At 30.7% G+C, this 20,534-nt stretch overlaps 1 protein-coding gene across 3 annotated transcripts; it reads right to left on the minus strand.

Moving 5' to 3' along the window:
• Nucleotides 1–400: 400 nt before the first annotated feature.
• On the minus strand, nt 401–14,098 carry LOC121114808 (plasmolipin). Of its 3 annotated transcripts, XM_071887241.1 has the most exons (7): nt 13,730–13,994; nt 7,838–7,918; nt 7,524–7,775; nt 6,657–6,706; nt 1,247–1,421; nt 818–934; nt 401–739 (listed from the first exon to the last, which is right to left on the minus strand). In XM_071887241.1, exons 3-7 carry the CDS (start codon nt 7,773–7,775, stop codon nt 659–661), a joined length of 675 nt encoding a protein of 224 aa, XP_071743342.1. In that variant the 5' UTR covers nt 7,838–7,918; nt 13,730–13,994; the 3' UTR covers nt 401–658. The 3 variants fall into 3 exon arrangements, with proteins under 3 accessions (XP_071743342.1, XP_040564822.1, XP_071743343.1); XM_040708888.2 differs by lacking the exon at nt 7,838–7,918 and having other exon boundaries at nt 13,730–14,098; XM_071887242.1 differs by lacking the exons at nt 7,838–7,918; nt 13,730–13,994 and adding an exon at nt 8,818–8,840.
• Nucleotides 14,099–20,534: the final 6,436 nt, after the last annotated feature.

Consider the following 20,534-nt stretch of genomic DNA (forward strand, 5'->3'; position numbering starts at 1 on the left):
ATTGCCAACTAAAAAAACCCACGACAACTTTCTAGGACATATTTTATACCCTTCTGCTGCTGATAACAAATCACTATAAAAAGTATAGATTATATACATTTAGCTCTTTTTGTTAGTTAAAACGTTTGAATTTCCAAAATATAGAGAAATAATTATTAATAAGAGTAATATTGTATTGCAAATTACCAAGAGATATATGTATATTATATTTTTAAATGTATGTTCACGAGGATTTCGCCAATTTTTAAATTCCTAGTCATAAAACTTATTACATTATGTAGTAAGATTAAAAATTTCTACAAAAACAATTTTAAAATTTTATAGCCCTGAAAATGGATTTTGAGATGGATTATTTTAATCATCTATGTATATAATTAAAATGAATAAATTTAATTCTGCGTTTTTCTCAGAAAAATTATATTTCAAGTTATAAACATACTTAAATTAAATCCCGTATTATTAATTTGATAGACTCGTAAAATCATAAATATGTACCTAGGCACAAACAAAACTCAAGCTACTTATTATATACAAATGTGAGTTAGAGGAATAATTATGGAATAGAGGATAACTTGTTTCAGTGTTGCTCTGTATGGCACAGCCAGGAGATAGAATTTTTTTTAAAAGATTCATTCCATTACACCCTCTTCTCCAAGGATCACATCTGTTGTGATCGGTACTCTTGATGAAGAAGAAAGGTTCCTATTCCGTAGGCTATTGAATTGAATATTGCAAATGACTAAAAATTTGAATGATGATAAAGAAAAAATAGGTTAAGTTTCCAGTGATACGATTTGTACAATAAATAATTATTTACCCCAGCTGCAATCCGAGTGTCGCACGTCGTAGCTCCAGGACAATAGCCAAAGCCTTCCAATATAACAATAAAGGCAATGATATAGAGTATAGTTGTTATCAAGGTATAAAAATACTCCTGCAAATAAAATAATAAATCTTATGCGATGACTCATGTTAACAAAACAATAGGTGGCAGTGAAATAACATAAATTTATGAACAATAAGCTGTACTTTTCATGCATACTTCTAAGGTTTTAGAACATCTAAGCCAAATTTAATGCCCATTGCATATTGATCAACTTTTTACGTATCATTAGGGTGTAACAAGAAAATATAACTTCAATAAATTGCACAAATCTCATGAACGGCTTATTATATGTAGAAAACATATAACCTTCAGGAAAAATTTCACTGCTCCCATAACACAATATATATACACACTGCTTACCAATTTTAACCAACTAAATGGTAGATTATTTTTGATACTTTCTCTTAATTGAAGGAAGTAGAAAAAGGTCCAGAGGAGAGTGATGATAAAGGAAGTGACGACCACAAATAAAAACCAATGATTCTGACCTTCCCCATATAAATAAATACCATATTTATTTCCACTATAGATATAGCTATAGAATATTGAGGTTTTAATCAAGGATGGAAATAAAAAAAATATATTATATAATATTTAAAAATAAAATACATACAATTGCCTTTGTAAATATATGCTTTTTTTTTTAAATAACATCCACCTTTCAGACCTTGAATTGATTTTTTTCTTTTCTTTTTTAAATAATTCAGAAGATGTTACCTGTTAAAGAATAACCCATTCGAATATTTTCCAAGTGAAATAGATAAAAATATATTCCAGCTGGACGAATATTTAAAGTAGGCATATTAAAATTTTCAGTGGACTGCTCGAATCCACCATCCATTTTGTATTAATATGATATTACTTTAGCCAAAAAATTTCCGTTTTTGAATGGAAATTGAATTTCATTATATGTTCTTTAGACTATTTCTAAAATACAAAGTAACAAATGGATTAGACATTATTTCCTGATTTCCTGAATGGAAAAGGAACATTTACTTATATAGAACTTTTCATTTAGTCGTATTTCTACAGAGTGCTTCACCAAACCATTTTATATAAATATGTACTGGGGTTGTCCGGAAAAGGATAAAAATATTTCATTTATTTGTTGACTAATTATTAAAATTTTAAATCGCCTCAAAACTTAACTCCGACCTAGATAATCATTTTTTATAGAACAATCTCATCAGACTAAAATTTTCATACGTTAATGACGTATTGACAATTGGCAGCTGAATTTTATGGGCATTTTGTTGTAAAATACCACTAAATGAACAGTTATAAAAGAAAAGTTGTTCCTATTTTAAACATAATGAAGTAGAAAAATGGCGTTCTTTTATGATTTTCAAAATATCAACATTTCAAAATAATCCAACACATTTCCTTTTAAATGGATTTTAAACATTTGTATGTATGTATAATGTCAATGTATAGTTTCTTTAACACCATTTCATGTTGCTTTAAAAATAACATAACACCCACTTAAAACTGATTTTAAAATAAACTTGTCTATGAGAAATTCATATTTGTAATACATATTACATAATCCTTGAGATACAAAAGTTATTACTGTTCAGATCCGGTCGAGATCGATTTTTTTTCGGTTAGGTCTTAAATAAATTTTCTAGACTGATTTGGACAAATATTTTGATCGAGACAGTGGTCTCAAACTGTAAATAAAATTTAATCGTTTTCGAATTTTAACTTTTTGGTTACATTTCAAAACGTGTGACAGAATTGTATTTATATTATACATAATATCTAAAAAGATAAATAGATTTAAAAAAAGGAAATTTTTTTGTATTTTTGTATACATAAAAAAAAAATTCTATACTTTACTATAAGTCCTAAAATTGCTTCATTTCCTGAATATGGAGTTTGTGAAAACAGTTTAAATTTTGTATAACGTCATTGTACTGGTGGTCCCAATTTTGAAACACTCATGATACCATTAGCAATTAATCCCAATTTTAAATGATACAGATCAAGACTGATTTTGTTAATTTTGTTGAGACCGATCAAGATCGTTTTCTTCTATGTGACCGATCCAGACCCTACTTCTTTGAAGGACCGAATTATTTCGGTCCGACAAAAATTATAACGGTCTAGACTTTTCAGATCAAATTTATGTCAGTACGAAAGGTGGAAATATGGAAACATTATATTACTTTAAAGAGACAATTAGTTTTGATATTAACTCATGAAGTTTTTTTTCCCTTTTTCATTATGATCAAGAATTTAATTACAGATCATAATTTTCTATGACCTCATCATTTTGAAAATTGTTCATCATAGTAGTAACTTTTGCTGTAATCCTGGTGATTAACAGACAAATAAAAAGAGATAAAAATATAACTTCGTTGGTTGAGGAAATAATCTGTCTCCACTGTTAATTTATTATGCAATGTGAAGCGTCACTCTACACAAACGTAATCAATACTCATCCTCGGGGTAAACTTTGTTATTTTTGTGGGTTAATGTGGGTATATAATCATCTTTGAATAACTACAAATTTTAGTAAAAAAGTTTATGGTTGCTTATTTATATACTTTCTAGTGTTAACAGTTTTTTGCAAATATCACATATTGAATCATAATGGAAGGTCACACAATATTTGGGCTCATAGTTGATATCTCTATTAAATAAAATGGACAAATTGCTAAGAAATATTGATTAAACTTCATCTAAATGACTTTTTTTTTAAACTTACCACTTCAATTAAATACTACTTGATGTCAAAGATAAACACATATGATAACTTTTAAGGGTAATAAAATTCCTTCTTTATACTACCAATTACAAGTTAACGGGTCAGCTAAAAAAATCACTGGATTTACATGTATGCGTATTGATATTTCTTAAGAAACCATAAATACGTAGAATCAGCTGCTTTAAATCAAGAAGAGCCATCTGGCGAAAGCAACTGAATAGAAAATACATAGCAAGGTGACAATATATAAAGGCGAGGCAACAAGGGTCTGATAAGGAAGTTTAGTTAGCATTAGCTGACTCAGCTGACGTAGTGACGTCACTGTTACGGTAGGTCAGATAATTTCATTGAAGTGAAGTGCACTAATTTGGATTTGTTAAGCAAAAATGGCATCATCTCGAGGTTCAAAGCGTATTTTTGCCATGCATTGCTGTCCCAATCCACAGGATGCCCTATATTTTGCATTTTTTCAGAAAATGTTTATGTTCCAGCGTCTTTAAATCTCAGTCTGCAGGAGAAAAGAACCAATTAATATTAAGAATGGTAAGATTTGTGATAGGCATTTTACATCCATTTATTTTGAGCGGAATCTCCAGGCTGAGCTTCTTGACTTCAAGGCCAGGAAGAAATTAAAAAGTGATGCAGTCCCCTCACTCCATATTCCCTATGCTTCTCCCAGTTCAGATGAACCCAAATCCTCCAGAGATATTCGTGAAGATACTCGCAAAAAGAAAGAACTTGTGAAACAACTATTGGAAGCAAGTAAGGAAACCAGTAAGGACACGGAAAAAGAGACTGATAATGAAGGGCAGATGGAAATTTGTAGTGGGATCACTGAGTCCCAACAAGAGCCTTTGACCAGGACGCAAAGCACTCAGATTCATGTTTACAAATTAGAAAAAGGAGTCCAGTGAGAGGAAGCAAATGGGCCATTGTTTTTTTGGGAGCACAAATGCAAAAAATTGCAAAAATAACCTTCTTTGACGAAAAGGGAATAGTATTGGTTTAAAACCAAGTCCAAGTTACTAAACTCAAAGAAGTTTATACAAAATTTAATAAGGACCCCCCCTAGAAAAGAGGTAGAAGAATTTCAATCGAGGATACTCATAAGAGGATGTAACGACTGCCCTCATCTTACGAAGCATTAGTTCTCGAACTTTTGAACATTTACGTTCTAGGAAACTTCTTCCATTGCCCAGTTGCCAGACTCAAGAAATCTTTTTACAAAATCAAAATTATCTCTGAAAAAAAATATTATTTTAGAAGAATATCAAGAGCGTATGTCGGTTCTTTGTTTCGATGAAATGGAAGTTAGAAGGACGTTTAAAGTTATTCATTATTATTCATATGCAAATTAATGTTAGTCTTTTTAAATAATTAATTCTGAAATTGATTTTATTATTCTATAAAGTATCAAGCAAGGATATCGTCAATTTCCTTAACAATCGAAATAAGTATTGGAAAGAATTTACTTTTATAGATATTAATATATGTTAAATATTTTTGATTTTTATACTTTTTGGCATGTTCCTAAGTTTACCATTTTGTACTATAAATGAATTTGTATTATATTTATTTACTTAATTTGTGTTGCCTTGAATGAATTAAGTCTGGATTTTAAAATTAATACTTTATAATTATATGGGACAGGGTGCCATGTCCCTCAACAGTGACGTCATTAAATATTCCTTCTTCTCTTGATATTGAAAAAAACACAAGCGTAGAATTTCCTTGCTGTCTCACCTTAATATATAGTCACCTTGATACATAGTATTTTTGTTTATTCCAAAAAGTCCGTCGTAAACTCTTGTGTATTTTTTCCCCTATCAAATACTCAGCTATCGCCTTATTACTGGTAGTAATCTAAACGTTGATTGGTTAAACTCGAATTACTCTTGTTAAGCTGTAAATGATTCCCTACAAATTAAATTAAAAATAATCCAACTATTGTTGATAATAACGTGATTACCAAATCATCAATTAATTTGCGTCCCTTTTTTCCCTTCCTTTGGAAGAAAAGATCTGTATTGCTTCTAACTTTAGGACTTATTTTACTCAATAAATATTTGTTCTTTGATAAAGGTACTATATTTTAAAACTTGTTACATTATGCAAATAATACTAAATACATGGAATATGCACTTTTTCTTCCTTCCTTTTTTTTACCAATTAAGGGACGTTTTTAAGAGTAGATTAGTTTAAAATGACATAAGGAATAATTAAAACAATTGAGTAACGCTTTAAAGAGAAAAAAAAATATGTTCTTGGTTTATCAATTTATTTTAAGTCAATAAAAAGTTCCTATAATTCTTTAAGACATTAGTCATTAGACGATTTGTTTAATTCAATTAAATATATTTCTTTTCAAAACTATTCTACTTAAAGAAAAAAAGAAAAAAAGTCTAGTTGGTTGAAAAAAAAGTGTCCCTCTTGTTTTCTTTGTATCTATTACGACTTGATTTCTCATCCACTCTTAACCTCGACTGTCAAAACTAATTACTCAATTCTCAAGGACTTACAATTATAATTCCGCAACAAATATTCAAGTTTACTCTCCGTCTTTTATGAACATAGACGAATGTTTAATCAGGTTTGAGTATAGTTGAATGTATTAGGAAAGGAAGTTCACTACTAAGGAGTTAGATAATAATGAAAAGACCTCAGAAAAAGAAAATTCATTCGTCATATTACCGATTCCAACACAACGAGCCAAATAAAAAATAAACACGATTTACATCACTAACTATTGTTATTGGTATCTCTGTCAGCAGATATGTCGTCTATCAAAGTTGCCAACTTATACTTTTATTTTTATTTACACTCACGAAGATTTAAACAAATTTTACATCCCTAATTATGACATATCTGTTATTAGACAAGTTTGCATGTATTGAATTTTACTCATAAAAAAATATTCATGGAATGAATCAAAGAATGCAAGATCATAAACAAAAATTTTATGCTCTGATAATTATTGAAGATTATCTACATAATATAGTAATTTCAATAAATTTTTAAACATATTTATTTATACATTTACAGTTATTATTAATGACTTACCCAAAAGTTCTTGCTGGGGATGCCAAGATCATACATAGAACTCCAAGAACCTTAATAAAATAAAAATATGTATAAATAAAAATGAAGTTTTATAACAAATTGACAAATAGCAACAGATATTACTATTTCATCTAGGTATAAGAAATCCTTATACCTACATAAATAGTATGAATATTTATTTGAAGTTGTGTACTGTAGTAAATATAATGTGAATGTAGGTGTTAATAAGAATGAACCTAATCAGTCCTCCAAAATGTTTGATTTGTTCATTTAAAAAGAAATAATTATTAAATGAATCAGTATAATTCATTGAAAAAACAGCAAATCTTCGATATGAATGAATGTATCCGAGTTGAAACAACTGTTTTATGAACACATATATGTATATGTGGGGGAGTTATAAGAAATAGTGAGTTTAGATATAGAAAAAAAAGGTAAAATGAGGTGTTTTTACATTGTAGGTAGGTTTTCATACTTTAAATGAATCCTTCGAATGAATTTTCAAAAATAAGTGTTTTATTTTACGCCCAAATATACTTACACATGTCCATACAATCTAATGGAATTCTCTTTTGTTTACTGCGACCATATTAGAACATCTCAAACATCCATGTATCAAATAATAATTAATTTATGAACTTACTTAAAAATTTTAAAACTCAATTTAAGAGTTTTGTCGTAGCCAATATAAATAGTTACAAACTCAATCCGATGGGGTATTGGATAACAATTTGTAATTTGATAATTATTATAAAAATATAAAGTAAACACAATGTTCAAGTAACTGCTTACGCGTAACCACTTTAATACATTTGAACAGTCTCTTTACATACATATGCAATGAAAATAAAGCTATAATCTACTCACTAATTCCACGATTTTGATAATTCCAGGTATGGTTTTAAAGTAACCAATATCTAATTGAATTTGTGTAACATGTGTACCAGGAGTAGGATCTGTTGAGACTCGTACACTTGTTTCATGCGTAGGAGGCGTGGGATGATGACCTGATGATGCTCCACTAGGAGGATAGCTAGAAGTTTGTGGTGGATATCCATAGCCTCCTTGTGGAGGGGCTCCGTTTCCATTGATTGGCTCTGCAGGAGGTGGATACGACATCTGTAATACAAGAAAAATAAGTATAGGAAGAAGACAAATGTTCTTTATGATCAATGTATTTCCTTTTTTCCTTGATGAAAGAAATGAAGATCCAAGATATGAACTCGATAAAATTGCAGATATTTTTCTAATATTTACCCCGCCTGACAAACATAAACCAAGATTAAGAAAATTAGTAATTAAGACTTGTACTCTTTCAAAACTCAAATTGTCTTTAAAACGATATTAACTCAAATAATTATATACTCGTCCATACATTATGTAGATATAAGTACTGAAAATCTACATGAATAAAAGTTGTAGTCTAGAGGTGGCTATAGTTATGGGCCTTAGAGCTGACAAAATCACCCTTACAACCTTTCCTTCAAAAAGAAACCAAAAAAAGGCCCAAAATTGATAGTTATCCCATTTTTCCCAAGTCTGGAACTATAATGATTGTTTACAACTGAAAAAGAGCTAATTCAATGTCTACCAATCAATTTTCAGATTGCTGATTGATCTAAGAATCTAATAATCTAAGAAATTGACATCGGACAACAATTTTGTATGTTTGTTAGTAACGCCGTTGGTACTATTCACTTAATAAATAATACATTAGCTGCCTGTTATATAATTTTGGAGGGAGAATCATCAGATACATAAAAGCCTAGGCAGCCATAGCCTATATGTGCTTGTAGAATATAACAGGCGCCTATAATTTTAATAATCGCCTATCAGGCGTCTTTATCGAAGGATGACGACTGGACGCCTTTCAGCATTGGTAATATATATCTTTTGTTCAAATACCTACTTACTACACAATTAAACATCGTACAAACAAGTAATTAACTAATCATGAACAATGTACTCTCTTGTCCTTCCCCCGTAGAGGAGACAAACAGCTGAGCTCTCAATTATGATCATCGTCCTAGAAAAACATACGCAAATATGATTATCATTTGATGTATTATGTTTAATGTCGTTTGTGTTCTGATCACATACCCTATGATATTACAACCTATACTGTATGTATACAATGTACATAATATGATGAATCAATTACCTTTAGATATGACGATTGGTTACTTCTAAAATATCACTCTCTGGAAGTTATTGAGGAGTAATGAATTCGTTCAATAATATTGAATTTAATCAAAAATATTTATATTTTTTTCCTTATTATAAGTAATTTGCTGACATTTTTTATATTATTATAATAAAATGAAAAAATAATACAGTTAATCATATCATGTAACTTAATCTTTTTAACTCTTTTTGGACTTTTAACCTTTCTAGCATTATATAATTGCAGGATACGGAAACAACATTAGTAATAAACTAACTTGCTGAATTAAACTGTCTATAATAAATAGTTACATATTCATAATGTTATCAACATTAGAACTATATTTCCCTATAAAAATTGTATGGGGAGGGGAGACTTCCGTAGTAAGTATATGATTATAGAAAATTTCATTAAATTTAAATAACCTCTCCAAAATATGAAAATGTTGAAGATTTTTTTTACAGCAGAGTAACTACCCAAAATCTTTCATGTCCTGTGTGTTTTTTGTGTTTCGCATTAACGTAGCGAAACATTTTAGACAATTTAGACTTTTAGACAAACATTGAACAAATTGACGTCTATCATGGAAAACTTAGATTACCAAACACAAACTAATACATAAGAGTTGTTTACATTTATTCGTTTGTAAACAAAGCGAAAGATAGTGGAGCTGTCTTTTGGCAAAATAATACAACTCCCGGAATGATAATATTATTTAATAAAAAATAACATAGTATATATACTCCTTGTGAATAATATATATTTTTTTAGTTCGTTCATGCTCTTGATACAGACCCGTACAGTTTAGTGAAGAAGCAGTGGATCTCGAATGTGGCCAACATTTGAGTTCCTAGATATTTATATGCACTTGATATCAATTACGATTTTCAAATTACGCTATTAATGTTTCGAGCATATTTTTTGTATTATCTTTACCCAATGTTTTGTAAATTCTTCATCTTATTTTTTGGTAGCAACTTGTACAAGCTACAACTAATACAAAACGTGTAATTGTTAGCGACATAAATGTATTTGTATGATTTGTTGAAGTTGAGATTTTGTACAAGCTGTTGGTATAAATTACAATCAACAAATGGTATGGAACATAATTAATAAATTCCCTTTTAATGATAATTATGATTGGCAATGATTGAATTTGAATTAGATTTTTGGTAAATTAATTGGGTAGCTAATCAATTTACGACGAAAATTATTAGTTGATAAGTATTATATCGTAGATTAGATCAGACAAATGCCCAACGTTCTATCACTAATAAAATATACATACAATATATAAGAAATATTAATTGGTAAAAATGAAATGATAGTATCCACTAATAGCTAGTAACTAAAGTGGATGTATTTTTTTTTAGTGCAAATGGTTTCTTGTCTATTGCAGTAATTCATTTTCTATCCGTAAAATCATATAACAGGCAGCTGATATTAAAAATGGTCTTAACTCAGTAATACCATATGTCTCGCTCCCTCCTTCTCCTCGCACTCTGACACAAATCCCATCTCTGCTGATAGGTATCTGCAAGGCCTTTTTTCAATAGCCTAATAACTTTCAATGTATTTTGGCATCCTGGTGTATATCTTTTTAAATATTATTTCCCTTATTAGTACTGAAGGGTGATTGGTTTAACTCAAATTAGCTTTGATCAAGTTATGAGCAACTCCTTACTAATTAAATGAAGAATAGTCCCATGGCCGGGAAGAATGAGCTAGATACCAAAAACACTACACTTTTGAAGAAATTGTTGAGAGGTGTAAATTGTAATAAAAATAACATCCTCATATGTACATTAGAGTGTCCTAAAGCATACAAAGCAATTTTGTTTGAAAATTGGAAATGCGTTTTCTATTTGGTCTCAGCAACACATATTGTAAAAGAATATAACCAAATATATCTCACCTCTGGACAAAAATGAAACCAAATAGGTTGGAGATTGCAACTTTGATTTGCGCCGCAATGACATCTCGGACACTGCCAAGCAGCTGGCGGTCAACCACCACACAATTGCAAGCGCCTGGAAAATGAATCCGCCTCAAGGAGCGGTAGGCTAGTTAAGCTTGACACCAATGGCGGCTAAAGTCACAAATAATGTTCATTAATGTATATTGAATAAATCTTTCTCTGATATCTACCATGTCCGAGTTCATTTGATTTCATTCAAATTAAAATGAAGTACAACATGCGAGGTCGGTCAAGATTTATTCACTACCCGCTATATAAATAATAGTTGTACCTAGTGGTGTCACTAGCCTCTCTCTCTCTCTTTTTTTTTTTTTTTTTTTTTTTTTTTTTTTTTTTTTGGGTGGGGGAGGAGCTCAAGGCTCTAAATTTTTTTATCATATTTATGTTATATACCAATTTATATAAGTAACTATTACGGTGTTCATCATTTTGGGTATAAGCCCTTCAAATGATTAAAGCTAGTAGCACCCTTGAACACTGAATATATCTTAAATATGTATAATAATGGACAATTTATTTTGTTGTCAGTTATCAATTTTTTTAATATGCTTGGTCTGGGATATATCCCAGGCTTAGTATATATTCTGAACGTTGATTTGTTGAACTTGAACCTGTTTTTATTAAGTTGATCCATTCCCTACTAAGAAATGAAGAATTATTCCACAGTTGGGAGTATTTGGCTAGCTAGTAAGTACCATATAATTTTGGGTCATTTTTTTTCTCCTTTCGGTGGAAGGATTCTGAGATACAATGAAAATCCGACGGGACACAATATGCCTTAGAATTTGTAAGTTACAAAATAGACAAAGCATTATAATAATTATTTATCAATTGTGGAAAAGAGTATGACGAATTGAAAGGTCAAAGAAAGAGGAAAAAAGAAGGGGAAATGTGATGCATGACAATGAATAGGTCTTGACTGACCTTGTAGAGCATTTTGAAAGGGAAATTAAAATTCGTAAAACTTAATAAACTCCTTTCATTTTTTGACGAAATATTTATAAATATATTTGTACAATGTACGAATATGAGTATACTCTTTGATACAGTACAGCTTTGTAGTTTGAAGAGATGCTGATAATCAAGTGTTTTTAGAAGAGTTTATATATATACACATATATATCAAATACCTAGAGCTAGTATGTGCGCTTAGGCCTTTTAATACATACATAATTGTAGGAAAATAATAAGCGGTAAAACGTTTTATGGAGTGCGTATGTATACGGTATATGTGCCTACATAGGTACATATACTACAAACAATATATAATTTAACCTTGATTCTGAGAAAGTAATCTTATCTCTAATGAAAATAGTTTCTTCTTTTAAAAAAGTTATGAAATATTAAATAGATTAGTTTCCCAGGAGGTCATACCCATATCAATATGTAGGTATTCGGATCAAACTCTCTCTCTCGCTCAATGAAGAAATAAATATAAACCCCAGTTTTAAAGCAACACACGAAAGTATTTTTTTGATCTGTTTACTTGATATTATAAACATGCTATGAATGTCTTTTGAATGATATTAATTGTATTTTTGTTAATTCCAGAACCTTTATAAAACTCAATATTGTAAGAACGTAAATATAATTAAATATTTATCTTTATTATTTGCATGAGCAGGGATAGCTAAACACATGGCAAGAAAATTGACGTTGATGATTAATATATTAGGGATGTTGGAAAGACTCTACCAAGTTACGGTCATTAAAGGATTTGAATGAAAAAATTCCTTTTATTTATATTTTAATGCAGGTTTAATTTTGGGATACATGCATCTGTTTGTTTGTTTGGTAAAATATCAGAGGTTCCTAACTAAAGGCCATTTTTATATACCCTACGCTCATAGCATTCGATATATAATACATAATTAATTACTTGTATAGTATCACAGTTAGTTACTTCCTCTCTGTTGTTCTATATTATGTCGGTGTCAACCCGTAGAATATACTTACTACATGTTATTTCAAGTGTAGAAAGTTAACAATCCTTGTAAACCAGAGGGTGAGAGGGCCAAATTATGTATTATTTCGTGAAGGGGCATGCCATTAAATATATAACTCAAATAACAATTTATAATAAAAGATAATCAATTAACAAATGATTTCTAGATGCATATATACATAAGAAAAAGTGTATTTTCTTGGATAGTTGGATGAAATCTATCGTGGATGATTACTCAAATCTGGGGTTTCCAACCACAAACTTATTGTTCTTTTGTTGAGTAACTTATCAAAATACTTTATCCATAAGTAATTTCAATTAAATTTATTTCTGTTTGTGTACCTTTATCTGTTTTTTCATTAAACTAACTTTAATTCTATATAAAAAAAAATTATATAGTGTTCACTTATACATATTATGTAACACAATAAGTAGCTGATATACGATTTTAATTTTTCAAAAAAATACCCATGTCTACATATAAAAACAAATATGTATTATTTACCAATTCAAAATAGGACATTATAACTCGAATTTTCATTTCATTTTATCAAGTTTAAAATATAGACACTAGTTACGTATTTTTTATTTGTGGATATCTTAAATTTTAAATATCTTCTAGAAACATTTTCCAGACAAATCACACTTTAAACCTCGTTACCTATTTATGCATTGTCAAGCTACTATATAATATGTATCTCTCTTATAAAAGCTACAAGTAGCCTTGTTTATTCTGTATAGGTATTTAAATACGAAGTTCTTTTTTTTTTAAATAAAATCAAAAAGGGCTCATAGAACAATATAGAATTATTATGAGTATTTACCTTTTATCTAATATTAATACTACAACATATGCACAACCACCCACACAAATTGTTACAATTAATTTGCCTAGAGCAGCAACATTGGTACACAATACACATGTACAGAAAATAGCCCTTAAAGGGAGGGTTTTTTTCTAAAAGAAGTTTAAAGATCTGACTCACCTTCAATCACTGCAAAAAAACTTATTCTTCTTAAAAAACACTCGCACGGTGTATGCAAAAATAACAAAAAATTAACAAAAGGCACAACTATTTATATATATGTAATAATAATAATTCAATAAATTATAATTGAATTATTCAAATAAAAGAAACCAGCAAGTTAGCTGAGAATAACATCAACTAATCAAAGTATGAGTCTCTTATATATGTAAGTACGTAAGTTGAACCTCTTCACTTATTCCACACACTTTTACAAGTAACATGAATAGCAAATATGATATTACTTTACGTTAAATCAAGCAAGCACGCCTAGAAAAATATAATAGACACATGCGTTTTTCTAGCTTATATATCTAATGTTAACTATGAATGATTATATACTTACGTATATAAGAACAACAGAGGATCATAAAAAATTTAATACCTGGGTCAAAGCTATAAACCAAGTGCTCAATATTTGGCTAAACGATATCTTTTTTGTCCGGTAGGAGGGTCGAGTATACTTGGAAACTACTCTATAACTAACCATACAACCTTTATAAATTTACCCTTTTAACAAAATTAACAAGGTGAATTCTGCAAAGAAAAGAAAAGTATGAGGGAAAATGACAGAAAATGATTAAGTGGTATCATAAGAAGCGACATCTTGTGTGGGAAAAATATACCAATAAGACGAGGAATCTTCTCAAGCTAGCAGGCCCCTTTTGCCACCTAGTTTTATAGCTTTAACCTGAACTACGTATGTACATAGTAACATATTTTTATTGAAATAATAGTAGGGCCTTAATAATGAGAAGAGGGGAAGGTGAGAAAGGACATTATTATGCCATAATGTTTTCGTATGTCCCTTCTTTTTTTTTTTTTTTTTTTTTTTTTTGAGCAACAGAATGTAAGTTTGGTGTAATGGTATGTATAATTCTTTATTTGATGATTTATTTTCCCCTTTTTTCTTAGTATTTGCACAATCCTCCGTATCTTTATTTAGGTATAAACCTATTTATTGCTCTTACGATTTTAAGGAGTATATAGTAGAAAAAAATAGTAGAAAAACATGAATTAAAACCCAGGTGCGCCAATTAAGAATTTTGCAGGCTACGTGGGCAATTTCTCACGGAGGCCATAAACCTGTTTATCTTCTTTTCCTTCCTTCTGTCTTTCTTTCACCTTCTCTTCACTACATACATATATACTTAATATTCCTTCGAAAGAATTTTACTTTCATTAAGAAGGGATAGGTTTTCTTCTGCGTCCATTATTATTTTTATTCATGTAGCTACCTATTTAATAGGGTTTCACATTCAGGATCCCGTTTTCCAGGCATTTCTTGGGGTTTTACATTTACAAGAAATCCTGCATTTAATTCTTGGATAATATAAACTTTATTTAATTATATATATCTATACCACGAAAAATTAGCTTTTTTATCACTTACAATTGGTTGTTGTTCTTGCGGGTTGGATATTTTTACAATTATGCACTATTAGTCATATTGATAAAAATTGGAATTAGTAATTTATGGGTAAACCAAGTAGCGGAACGAGAAACCACATGATCAATAGCTAAAAAATGTTTTGGTGCACATAAACTTTTTTTCTCCGCGAGAGGTACTGTTAAGTTATTATTTTGAGATAAAATTAGGAGTTATCAAATATAATTTAGTTTTAAGAAAATGCCTATTCGAGGTCTGGAAGACGGACTTAGCTTAGCTAGAGAAGATTTTTATCATATAAAGCTTTGTTAACCCACAAATTTTGTTTATTCGAGTTCAAAGATGTTAATTAATGTAAAAATATATACGAGTATTTTATAATTAAACTATGGAGTCCAAGTCAAGCCTCGACTGTTCCCACCTCTGACAATAATTGAACATTGCGTCTTAAATTATTCATTAATTCTTATACTTTAAATTATTATAATTAATAACAATCAATAAATGATAATTGCATTATTGAAAACTTATCTTCTCATCGGTGGGATATTCAAAAAATGAAAAATCAAAGAATAAAATAATTTTGACTATTTCTTCATAGAAATACTATAATAACTAATCATAACTGCTCTTTCAATCAAATATTACTAAGTAATATTACAATACAGAATCGAAAAAAGTACTATGTAAATTTTAATCATATGTAATTTATTTTAAAAATGGTGAAGAAAAATACGACAGTGATAGCCATAATAGCGGTTGGTACGACTGACTTATTTGGCTAACTATCAGATGATTTTGGGCCTTTTTCTGTTTCTTCTTGCAATAAAGGTTACGTGATACAATAAAGATAACGACGTGCGTCCTTCATCTTAATTCATAATCATCAATCTTCCTCTTTATCAAGGTTAATAGAAATACAAGGTTAGACCATCATGTAATCGGGCTTCCTAGAATTTTCGATCTGATGTATTGTAGCGGCTGCTGGGCAAAACAGGCAGATTTTGACAAAACACGCCACTACTCATAGTCTATAATGTCACTATTGCTAAAATTTTCAATTTAATGTATCGTACCTACTGTTGGGCAAAAAAAAAAACAACAGATTTTCACAAAACACGCAACTTTTCATCTACTATGACGTCAATATTAAAAGCGTGCTGGAAATCAAACATCAGTTGCACACGCGTTATGGTATAACCTTGTATTTCTATTAACTTTGTTCTTTATAATATGAAAAGCGATACCTTGCGAAAAATTGTTAAAACGCTTCACCAATGTATCTTCTCAGTGTTACTGGTTTAAAGCTTTAGGCAGGAGTAACTCAAGGGAAAGAACGGACAGACAAAAAATCAACAACAACGAAATAAATATAAGGTGAAGAAATAAACTTATCATCCACAAATTTAGGGATCACTAAAAATGATAACATATATTTGGAGTGAACTATTTTTAAGAATAAAAAAAAATGAACAAACAATAAGTTGTATTTTTTACATAGGAAAATTATATTGATAACAATGGTGAACACTTTTGTACAAATGAATTGAAGCCGAAAATCGAATTTATCTTAAAGGACAGAATCCAAAACTGATCTGTCTTTCTTTCACTCATCTGAATTATGAAATATCTGGGATTATAGCAATTTGAGACTATTATCGTTCAGAGTCATTTTTTAGCCTTAAAATAATCGCCAAATTAAAAGTAGAATTAGTAAAACTTATGTAAAAGTGTTTTTTTGATTTTGTATATTGTTCTATCTCGGCATTATCATCAACATTTTTAGGCTAAAAAATAATTATAGAAAATATTCAATGTTTAGTTTTAAAAAAATACCTATTTATAAAAGGATTTCTGCTCCATTTTACATTTTTTAAGTGAATATCAATTTCATGACGTCATACTCTGTAATAAATAATAATAATCAATATCACAACACCGCACTTCACACAGATTGAAAATTCAAATGAAATAATTGTTAATTATATTGTAAATATTAAAATTCCCACTCATCGTGAATGGATCTCTTCATTGTTTCGATCAAAGAATCTCCTTCCCAAGGAAGGAGTCCACTCTGCTCCCTTATAAAGCGTGGTAGGTTTTTTCGGATGAATTTTCATCCTGTTGTTCCTCGTGGAATACGGAATCCGAACATCTCTTGAGATGCATGATCAAATTAGAAGTATCTTCCTTGAATTCCATCTATCTTGCTTTGATCCTAACTCTTGGGGAACATAAAAGCTCTTTTCGCGGCAAATCTATAATTTTAGTATAATATTGCATTATTCATTATATAATCAACGTTAGCTAATATTACAAGTTCATTCCTGTTCATTTCGTCCTTCGCGCCAAAAACAAGAAGAGTATAAAGTTCTGTACAAGGATTTCAAGCAACGCAACCGAAGTGATAGCTCAAGGGCTTGCACTGGTTTTTATTGTTTTTTTAAATATATAGTTAGTTGCAAATTTGTTCTAATAAATATTGGATAAGAGTCCTAATTCATCTCTATCTCTGTTGTTATTTTATTAAACTAATCATTTCATTAATTATTTCTGGGTTTTATTATTATTATAATAGGCTGTCTGAGGTTAGTTTCATTAAGTTACTACAGTCTACTAGTTTTATTTGCATGGTCCTTCGAGACAGATTCTTGAGATCTACGTTTGAGAATAAATATTTAAACTTTCCCGACAGCTCCTATTAATAATAAAACTCTAGTTGAGTGATATCAAAGTAACGACTCTGATACGTTGGTGTATCAATGGTTTATCAACTTTCTTTCTTTGAATTGGGTGCCTGATTCTGATTCACGATATCACATGCATAAACTAGATAGTCCAGTCTATTTCTGCACGCTATATCTTGACTTTTTTAAGCTTATCTCTGGTTGATCTTTTCTCTGGCCATTGTCTATTCCTACACGCTTGTTGTACACAAATTAAGGTTGATCTTACCTAAATTTTATATTACAAAATTATAATTCCTTCTTTTAAATAAAAGAAGAAAAAAAGAAAAAGAAGATTCCTAACTCTGTGTCCTTATCAAGTAGGGATATTGTATATCTTGTAAGTCAAGGCTTTGACACCCAAGGTTATATCTCACCATTTATATAATAAAGATTAAGCAGATTCTTCCTTTATTATGGGAGGACAGAATTAAGTGGGACCTTAAGTTTACAAACACTGAAGCTGCTAAAGAAGCCGTTAAGGTCTTTACCAAATGGATCAAGCAAATCCCTTTGTTGAGAGATCTTTGTTTTCACGTTATAACGGGGGAAGCATTAAGTTTCTCGTAGTCTTCGGAGATGCCTCTAAAGTAGGAATGGGTGTGGCTGCCTACCTCGTTGTAGAAACTGAGGAATGAAAAATGTTGAGTCAACTTGTTTACTCGAAAAAGCTCACGAATAACTAAAGATCTCCGTGAGAAAAGTAAGCTTGAAGACGTGTTGACGATTGCTAGAGCAGAACTTGTTGCTCTTCCTATGGCTGTGACTATGGCAAATTATATTCAGAATGCACTGAACCCAATGGCTCGTCCTAAAAATACAGTCAAATTTACCGACTCTCTCTTGAATCTGCAGCAGATTCAAAGAAGTAAAGAGTTAAAAGAGTGTTTATCCTAATAAGGAGATGGGCTCGTAAATATATCTCTAAATATAGCTAGGAAAGAATCGGAATGGGCAGAAGTTCTCTTAGTTAGATCTGAACAAGAATCCAAGTTTCCAAAGTAAATATTACAATATTTAAAGAAAGTTGCTCTGAGTCTGCAAAACGAAAGATAGTCCTGGGATCACCTCTCAGACATCTTCCTGTTTTTTACGACAAAAGTTGGAAGTTACACTTCAGAGCCGATTACACGTGTATTCTACTATTGCTTTTGACATCACACAGTAAACATAAGTGTGAGGAAGTATATAGGAATCGTTGTCCTCATCCACCAACTATGAAAGTGTGGAGGGCTGTGATAATTGAATTTGTTCGAGTCGACAGTTTTTAAAACCCTCAGAAGATTCGTTGCCCTGTATGGCAATATCAGAAATTATCTACTTGAATAATGCTCGTCATTCTGTGGCGCAAACAGGCAGCTGCAATCACTTAAAAAATATGGACTTCAAAAACTGTGATTTAACATGTGGATCACTAGAAAATGGATATTGAATTCGTTTTGGTCTGCATGGCCCAAGGAATACTTACATGAACTAATTATACCTTCAAAGTGTATTAAAGAATATACACATCCAACAATTCTCTAACGAGGGGATGTCGTTCTGCTGAAACCACACACCCTAGTTAAAAATTAATGGAAAATTAGAAGAGTCTGTAGAAATCCACGAAAATAACGGTGACGGTGATCCATGCTAAACCACCAACGAATCCCAAAAATGGTGTTTCAGACAACATAGGGGGATTCTGGTCGAAGTAGAAATGCCCACAATTATGACCAAATTTGAATCCATTGGATTATTATTTTTGGGGCGACGTTGAGAGGAAGTCTTGATATAAAAGATGCCATGGTCTGGGAATGAGCTTCTGTTGATTTCGCTGAAATTTTCTGAGCATGCAGAAGCTCAAACTTCGTCTAGAGGAATGTGTGGCTGCAGATGATGGACAGTTTGAATTTGGAATCTCTAATATTGTAGCTTTGGATAACTTTCAAAAAAATTTATGATATCATTTTCCATTTTCCCGTAATTACACTCAGAAATTGTTTAGCGCAGGCCGGACTTTTTTGCTTATAAGTCCTGTATATAATTTGAGTAGCTTCTCTTCCGAAGTTATTTGCGATCAATGACCTTAGATCACAGTTTTAGGTGAAGTGCAGGTCCCCAAAGAAATTTAAACACCGCCGCCGCGTTTCTAAGTATCAAGGGACCCTTCCATTATGCTATAATACACCCTGTCCCAATAGTTGTGTAGGTGAACTGAAGGGTATTATAGCATATTAGAAGGGTTCCTTGTGTTTGGAAACGCTGCAGTGGTGGATTTTAAACTGCCTTGGCCCAGCACTTGAACTGTACAACCTGAGGGATGGGGTATATTTTGGGATATTAGACGGGTTCCTTGATTCTCATTGAAGTGGGGGCGGATAAATTTAAGTTCCTTCGGGCCTTGCATTTCACACCACACAACCTGTTGGCCAGGGTATATTAAGTGATACTAAAAGGGTTCTATCCTGACATGGTTCTTGGTCATTCAATAGTTTTATCATCCGAATATAATATCAAACCGCTAACATTCAAGGTACAAAATAACAATTCGTTAAGTCCCATTTCCTCATAAGTTTAAACGAAATGGTTTTGTACGAAATTGTTGTTATAAAAAATGTCCTTATACGAATATTTTTTATACGAAGTTACCTTACACCGTCAAAACAAA

The sequence above is a fragment of the Lepeophtheirus salmonis genome, chromosome 3 (assembly GCF_016086655.4).
Source record: "Lepeophtheirus salmonis chromosome 3, UVic_Lsal_1.4, whole genome shotgun sequence".
Lineage (NCBI taxonomy): Eukaryota > Metazoa > Arthropoda > Copepoda > Siphonostomatoida > Caligidae > Lepeophtheirus > Lepeophtheirus salmonis.

Bases quoted from the DNA above. Each gene is read 5' to 3' on its own strand.
- LOC121114808 (XM_040708888.2), bottom strand. From the start codon at position 7,775: ATGTCGTATCCACCTCCTGCAGAGCCAATCAATGGAAACGGAGCCCCT. The intron at 6,707-7,523 runs GTGAGTAGATTA...TATTTTATTAAG, and splicing joins TTATCAAAATCGTGGAATTA to GTTCTTGGAGTTCTATGTAT. The intron at 740-817 runs GTAAATAATTAT...TCAAATTTTTAG, and splicing joins ACACTCGGATTGCAGCTGGG to TCATTTGCAATATTCAATTC.